The sequence below is a fragment of the Pelodiscus sinensis genome, chromosome 18, assembly GCF_052426305.1.
Source record: "Pelodiscus sinensis isolate ZL-2025 chromosome 18, ASM5242630v1, whole genome shotgun sequence".
Lineage (NCBI taxonomy): Eukaryota > Metazoa > Chordata > Testudines > Trionychidae > Pelodiscus > Pelodiscus sinensis.
Window position 1 is genome coordinate 32,182,859 of NC_143069.1, and position 7,990 is coordinate 32,190,848.

A 7,990-nucleotide genomic window follows, 5' to 3' on the forward strand; every position below is an offset into this window, starting at 1 on the left:
AGACAAAGGGGGGGAGGTGGGGACGGACACCGGGCTGGGGGCAGGGCTGGGAGGGAGGCAGTGGCTGGCTGGGAAACATGAAGGGAACAGACTAAGCTGGGGGTTGAGGGGGATGATGGATCCCCTAACCCAAGGGGTCTGAGGCTGCCTGGTCCTCACTCTTGTAGCCACATCACGGCTGTGCTGGGCTGGACCCTGGAGCAGCAATAAACCCCCCTCTGTTCGACTGGCTGGCGGAGTCTGTTCATGCTGCTACGGGGGGGGGGCAGGATTGGGGGGGGTCCCTGACCCGCCATCACAGGGGGCTGAGGGCCGCCAGACAAACCCCTGGAGCACGAGGACGTACGTGGCTGGGTTACGGGAGGGGGAGACCTGCCCGGATGGGGGCTCAGGGGTGCAGGACGTGCTGGCTTGCCAGGAAAGACTCGCTGAGCTCCCGGGCAGGCCCCCCCCCCCATCAGAGCCACGGGGAAGGCGGCCCAGGGCCTGGAAAGAGAGGGGCTAGGCTGCAGGGAGAGGGGAGGCCCTGCAGGGGGTGCTCTCCCCCTAGAACTCAGGGCTGGCTCAATGTCCCAGGGAGGCACTAGGGGGCGCTGTGCCTCAGGGAGGGAGACCAGGGGGCCAGCAGGGACTAGTCTCCCCCGGGAGTCACTCCTGGACCCACTGCCACAGGGTGGCGCTAGGGGGCGCTGTGCCTCAGGGAGGGAGACCAGGGGGCCAGCAGGGACCAGTCTCCCCCGGGAGTCACTCCTGGACCCAATGCCACAGGGGGGCGCTAGGGGGCGCTGTGCCTCAGGGAGGGAGACCAGGGGGCCAGCAGGGACCAGTCTCCCCTGGGAGTCACTCCTGGCCCCGATGCCCTAGGGCGGCGCTAGGGGGCGCTGTGCCGCGCTGCAGCAGCCGGGCCCCTGGACTCAGTTCAGCCCCCGGCTGCGTTTCCACCTGAATTTTCCAGCTGCGTTTCCACCCCTGAAATTTGAATCAACCCCCAATCCCTCCCCCCCCACACACACAGAGACCAGGACACGGAAGCCAAGGCCAATAGCTCCAGTTTATTCTCCATCCAGGGGCCACGCAGCTGCCAGTGCTGGAGCCGTGCCCCAATAAATAACAGGAACATCCCCCCCCAGCCAGCCCCAGAGCCCACCCTCTCGCTCAATAAATAAACCCAGCTGGCTAATAAATAAGTTATTAAATAGGTAGAAAAATAGGACCCAAATACAGCCGGCGAACGGCGGCCCAAGCCCGACGGGAGACACTCCCGCAAAGACAGCACCCAGCCTGAGGCGGGCGGATCGGTCCTCGAACTGGCGGCACCGCGGGGGCCACTGTCTGCCGCAGGCCTTGACAGGTCGCAGTCCAGTGGCAAGCTGTCCCAGAGCCGGGGGCAGAGCCCAGGAGTCCCCGCTCCCAGAGCGCCCCCCTGCTCTAACCACTAGCGCCCGCTGCCTTCCCGGAGGCGAGCGGGGGAGCCAGGCGTCCGGGCTCTCAGAAGATGTAGCTGGGACTCAGCATCCGCGAGAGCCGCCCCAGCATGCTGTGAGGGTCCGAGGACTCCACGTCCAGCGGCGGGTCGCCGTAGAAGTCGTACTCCAGCAGGATGGGCTCCACCGGCACCCGGCTGATCATGGGCAGGAAGTGGAAGAGCCGGGGGGCCGGGCGCCCCCGGGGCCCCCCTGCGGGCCGCAGGCTGACGGGGACGTCGTAGGCCTCCGAGAAGTACAGGTTGTAGCCGTCTCGCTGGACTTTCTCGCGGAAGTTGCAGGCCTCCTCGGTGTAGGAGCTCTGTGGGGGGGCACGGGTGAGCAGCTGTGTCGGGGGGGAACCCTCCATGCTCTAACCACTAGGTCCCACTCCCTTCCTTGGAACAGGTGGAGAACCCAGGCCTCCTGGCTCCCAATCCCCCTCCCCACGCTCTAGCCACTAGCCTCCACTTCCCTCCCAGAGCTGGGGCGGGCCCAGGACTTCTAGCTCCCAGCCTCCCCTAACCACTAGACCCCACTCTCCTCCCAGAGCTGATCCAAGAATCCTGGATCCCAGCCCTCTGTCACCCCTTGCTCTAGCCACTAGGTACCACCCCCCCTTCCTAGAGCCGGGCTGTGAGGGGGGAGGGTGGATACAGGGCTGGAGGGGCCTCTTGCTTTGCATCACCCGGTCCCAGCTACACCCCATCCCCACAACCCCCCTGCCGCCATGTCCCACTCACCGCCCCATGGAGCCGCCCGCTGGGATCCATGCACAGGAACAGAAGCGTTTTCATCGCCTGCATCCGGATCACGCCCGGCTTCACCGCCTTGATCTCCATCAGACCTACAGTGCCCAGGGCAGAGCGACGTCAGCAAGGGAACCCAGGTGTCCGGGGCACCCCCCTCCCCAGCCATCAGCCCCCAGAGTCCGAATGTCCAGCCCCAACCTGGCTCTTTCCCTAACTACTAGGCCTCACTCCCCTCCAAGAGCCAAAGAGAAGCCGGGTGTGTGAGCTCTCCCGCATCTAACCACTAGAGGTCTCTCCCCTCCCAGAGCCTGGAAGAGAACCCAGGCATCCAGGCGCCCCCACCCTCCTGCTCTAACCACTAGTCACTGCTCCCCTGCCACCGCTGGGAACAGAACCCAAGAGTTCCCTCCCCGAACCTGGCACTCTCTGTAACTACTAGCCCCCACTCCCCTCCGAGAGCCAGAGAGAACCCAGGAGTCCCAGCTCCCAGCTTCACTGCTCTAACCACTAGTCTCCGCTCCCCTCACAGTGCCCAGGAGAGAACGGGAGGGTCCCTGCTCCAAGACACCCTCGCACATGCCTGCTCTAACCACTAGTCTCCACTCCCCTCACAGTGCCCAGAAGAGAATCCGAGTGTCCCTGCTCTCCCACACCCTCACTGCTGCCTGCTCTAACCACTAGTCTCCGCTCCCCTCTCAGTGCCCAGGAGAGAACGGGAGGGTCCCTGCTCCAAGACACCCTCGCACATGCCTGCTCTAACCACTAGTCTCTGCTCCTCTCACAATGCCCAGAAGAGAATCCGAGTGTCCCTGCTCTCCCACACCCCCTCACTGCTGCCTGCTCTAACCACTAGTCTCCGCTCCCCTCTCAGTGCCCAGGAGAGAACCGGAGGGTCCCTGCTCTCCCACACCCCCTCACTGCTGCCTGCTCTAACCACTAGTCTCCGCTCCCCTCTCAGTGCCCAGGAGAGAACCGGAGGGTCCCTGCTCTCCCACACCCCCTCACTGCTGCCCGCTCTAACCACTAGTCTCTGCTCCCCTCTCAGTGCCCAGGAGAGAACCGGAGGGTCCCTGCTCTCCCACACCCCCCCACTGCTGCCTGCTCTAACCACTAGTCTCCGCTCCCCTCCCACTGCCCAGGAGAGAACCCGGGGTACTCACTGTAGGGGGTCTGGTCGGGGGCCCCGCGCACGTCGCCCCGGGGGCCGATCTCCAGGTACAGCTGCGTGTCGGCGCTGGCCGTGTACAGGTGGCGGAGCCGCACCTGCCCGTCGAACTGGTAGAGGGGGCTGGAGTCCTGCAGGGGGGCGGCCTGGGAGGGCGCCGGGGGGCGGGTGCCCCACATCAGGGCAGCCAGCAGCAGCCAGGACTCCGGCAGCACCGGGGCCGGGCCGCCCCACATGCTGAGGGCTGGCAGGCAGCGGGGGTCCGGCCGGACTGGGGTAGAAGCCAGGCGCCTCCTCCCGCTCTGCCCACTAGCCCGCACTGCCCTCCCGGAGCCGGCCGAGAACCCAGCGGCAGGCAGCGAGCGGCTCTTCCTCGGGCCCGTGTCTCTGCAGCCGGAGGCTCCCGGGCGCCTATTTATCGCCCCGGGCGGGGTCCCCCCCCCCCCCCCGCACCGCGAGCCTGACTCATAGCCCCGCCCCGGGCACTGGAGCCGGCGCAGCGGCGGCCACATCAAAAGAACCTGATGCAACCGGGGGAAAAGAGGGAGAGAAGGGGGGCGGGGATCCCAGAGCCCCGTTCTGCCCCTCCGGGCCCCCCACACTCCCCTCCGGGGTTCCCTGCGCCCCGTTCTACTCCCGGGCCCCCCCAAACTCCTCTCCGGGGGCCCCAGCGCCCTGTTCTACTCCCGGGCCCCCCCAAACTCCTCTCCGGGGCCCCCAGCGCCCTGTTCTACTCCCGGGCCCCCCAAACTCCCGTCTGGGGCCCCAGCGCCCTGTTCTACTCCCGGGCCCCCCAAACTCCTCTCCGGGGCCCCCAGCGCCCTGTTCTACTCCCAGACCCCCCCAAACTCTCCTCCGGGAGCCCGCAGCGCCCTGTTCTACTCCCAGACCCCCCCAAACTCTCCTCCGGGAGCCCGCAGCGCCCTGTTCTACTCCCAGACCCCCCCAAACTCTCCTCCGGGAGCCCGCAGCGCCCTGTTCCACTCCCAGACCCCCCCCCCCCGGGAGCCCGCAGCGCCCTGTTCTACTCCCGGCCCCCCCAAACTCCTCTCCGGGGCCCCCAGCGCCCTGTTCTACTCCCGGGCCCCCCAAACTCCTCTCCGGGGCCCCCAGCGCCCTGTTCTACTCCCGGGCCCCCCAAACTCCTCTCCGGGGCCCCCAGCGCCCTGTTCTACTCCCAGACCCCCCCAAACTCTCCTCCGGGAGCCCGCAGCGCCCTGTTCTACTCCCGGGCCCCCCAAACTCCCGTCTGGGGCCCCAGCGCCCTGTTCTACTCCCGGGCCCCCCAAACTCCTCTCCGGGGCCCCTGCGCCCTGTTCTACTCCCAGACCCCCCCAAACTCTCCTCCGGGAGCCCGCAGCGCCCTGTTCCACTCCCAGACCCCCCAAATTCCCCTCTGGGGCCCCCAGCACCCTGTTCTACTCCCGGGCCCCCCAAACTTCCCTCTGGAGGCCCCAGCGCCCCATTCTGCCCTCCATCAGGGTCCCCCAACCTCCTCTCCACACTCCCCAGCTCCCTCATCCCATTCTCCCTCCAGGAACCCTGCCCCCATCCCTCTGGAGTCCTAGCCCCCCTTACCCTTCCAATGTCCCCCCACACCCTCCACCACTTGCGTCCTGCCAGGATCCAGACACCCCGCCCCGCTATGTATTTCAAGGTTCACCCCATCTCTGGGATCAGAGTTTCTGGGGGCCCTGGGGCATGGGGGGGGTCAGTGGTCGGAGAACACGTCTCTGGGGCTAAGGCACCTCCGTTCACCCCACTCTGGGAGGGGAGCAGAGTCTAGTGGTTAGAGCGGGGGGGGGGGGTGGATCTCCTTAGCTCCGGAGGCTCCGTCAGGCTGTGCCCAGCGCTGGGGCGCGTGGCTGCGATGGTTCCATCCCTGGGCACTTGGGACTTTTGGCCCCAAAATGATCTCCCAGGACAAGCCTGTCAGGGCGGTGCATGTGGCCCTGGCGCCCCCTGCTGGTGGGGCTGGGCCCTGCATGTCCCTGCTGCCCCCTGCTGGCGGGGCTGGCCCATACACTCTGCATGTCCCTGCCAGCCCCTGCTGAGAGGGGCCCTGCATATCCCTGGTGCCCCCTGCTGGCAGGGCTGGGCCCTGCATGTCCCTGCCCACCCCTGCTGGGGGGGCCCTGTGTGTCCCTGGCTCCCCCTGCTGGGGGGCATGCCTTGCGCCCTGCGTGTCCCTGTCGCCCTCTGCTGGCACGGCCGGGCCCTGCATGCCCCTGCTGGCAGGACTGGACATTGCCACCCCCTGCTGGAGGGGCTGGGCGCTGGGCAGTGCTGGGGGAGGGGGGGGACAGGGACTCAGCCCTTCACAACAGCTGCCAAAGGCTTCAAAACATCCGGCCGCGTGTGCCGAGTCCGCGTGGGATTAGTTTATTGTAGGGCCCGGGGGCTGGGGATGAGAGCAGGGGCGGGGCCGGGAGCCAGGACTCCTGAGTTCTCTCCCCAGCTCTGGGGGACAAGCGGGGGGGGGGGGGGGTCAGGAGCCGGGACTCCTGGGTTCTCTCTGCCCAGCATGCGAGGTTCACCCTCCGGTGCTCCCAGGCAAACATAGAGCTAAATATCAATATTTGGCTTTGCCACATGGCCAGGCGGGGGGTGCCCAGTGGGGCAAAGGATGCAGCCCCTTGAGGCCTGGGTCCCAGGCCTGGCACAGGCAGGCCCACCTGCCCAGCATCACAGCCTCATGCCAGGGTCTGGTGCCCCAGCCATGCCCAGTCCTGGCACTACAGGATCCCGGTGCCCCAGCCGCGCCGTGCCCAGCTGTGACACTACAGCCCCATGCCGGACCCTGCTGTCCAAGCTGTGCCATGGCCAGCCCTGGCACCCGGCCCCACACTGGGTGCCAGTGCCCCAGCGGTGCCCAGCCTGGCCCTACAGCCCCTACTGGGCCCTGGGGTGCCCGCGTGGGTTTCTGCTGACTCAGTCACAGGCATGAGCTCATGGCCGAGGCCGGGCGCATGCGCATATATGGGGGGGGGGGGACTCGGCCTCGCTAGGACTTTGCCTGATACAGAGGGTGCCGTGCCAGGGCAAACATGACCCCAGCGGCCCGAGCCGCTGCGCCTGATGCAACTTTGCCTTCACTTCTGCCTGAGCCTGAGCAGCCGGCCCTCCTGCCCCCCAAAGGCCCGAGAGCGTCCCCCAAATCCGCACCCCCAGTCCCTTCCCCAGGACCACCTCCCCACCTATAGTCCCAGGGCTGCCCCCCAAGCCAACATCCCCAGCCCCCCCAAACCACCTATCCCAGGGCCAGCCCCTCACCCATAACCCCATGGCTGCCCCCCCAGTAACCCTAGGTCCCCCATCCCAGCCTGTATCTCCAGGGCTGGCCACCGAGCACCTGACCCCAGCACTCCCCCCCCCTTGTATCCATAGGGCCCTGCCCCCCCCCATCAGTTCTGGGAATGACAACGCACTTTTTGCTTCATCCCAAAGGAATGTGCCATCATGTGCCCAGCAACCCCCCCCCCCATGACGACACCCTCCATCCATGCGGTGCATCCGCCCTTCCCCCCCAAAAAAACGTTCCAGGATGCGCTTCCGATCCCCCGCATCCGGGGCTGTGTCAGGTTGGGGGTGATGGATGCCTCTGTCCAGCCTCCCCCCGCGCCAGGTGGCTTCAATCTAAATATTTACACCCTCTCCTGCCCCCGGTGGGGCTGGTGCTATGGGGCGGAGGTGCGGGGGGGAAGGAAGGCAGCTGACCCTGGCCACAGACCAGCAAGGACCAAAGAGGTGAGGTAATGGGGGGAGGGGGGGCGCAGAGGGAACAGGAGAAGAAACAGAAACACACGAGCAAAAAGCACAAAGGGAAAATCGGGAACAATGCGAACGAAGGAGAGAACGAAGGAAAAAGCGGGAAGGGCGCATGGAAAAACGAGGGCGCGTTTGCGACGCACAAGACAGACCCCAAGCAAACGGAGGAGAAACCACTCCCGAAACGAGCGGAGGGAACGAACACAGCCCGCGAGAGAGAGAGAGGGGTGAGAAGCTGGAAGGAACCGGAGAAGGGAGGGGAGTCTAGAACCGCCTGCGAACAGAGGAAAACCGTGACACGCGCACACCAGGCAGAAGGAACCGAGGCACCACGGCGGGAAGAGAAAACCCGCCAAACAAGCGGAAGGAGGGAGGGAGCCAAACAGGAGTAAGAAAGGAAGGAGAAGAAAAGAAAAGTTGGAGAAGGGAAGGGGGCCGGCCCGATGGCAGTGTGGAGGGGGGGGCGTGCCCCATGGGAAGTAGGGGGGCTCCATCAGAAGCGGGGAGCACAGCTCAGCCACTGTGGGGGAGAGAGGAACGGCCCCGCGCCCTGAGACAGCCAGGCCTGCCCCAGAGGGTACAAGACCCACGTTCCCCGAGTCTCTGGCCTGACGGGGCCCCACCTCGGTCCCCATGTGTCTGGGCAGCGCCCAGTCCCCCGATCTCGGTCTCCACTTGATCCCCGTGCGTCTGGGCAGCGGCCAGGCCGACAGGGCCCTGTGTGCAGTGGGGGGCGGGGGGGGGGGGCGCGTCTGTGCAGGCGACGGGCCCCTGGTCTCAGCTGGGGGATCCCTCCAGTCACCTGCTCACCCCGTCCCCGACGAGACTCGGGACCCGGTGGG

General features: G+C 66.8%; 1 protein-coding gene across 1 annotated transcript; it reads right to left on the bottom strand.

Annotated features, from left to right (window-relative positions):
• Positions 1–1,030: 1,030 nt before the first annotated feature.
• Positions 1,031–4,083, bottom strand: FGF21 (fibroblast growth factor 21). Its single transcript, XM_075917600.2, has 3 exons — positions 3,376–4,083; positions 2,207–2,310; positions 1,031–1,785 (listed from the first exon to the last, which is right to left on the bottom strand). The coding sequence occupies exons 1-3, from the start codon at positions 3,890–3,892 to the stop codon at positions 1,489–1,491; spliced, it is 918 nt and encodes a 305-aa protein (XP_075773715.2). The 5' UTR covers positions 3,893–4,083; the 3' UTR covers positions 1,031–1,488.
• Positions 4,084–7,990: the final 3,907 nt, after the last annotated feature.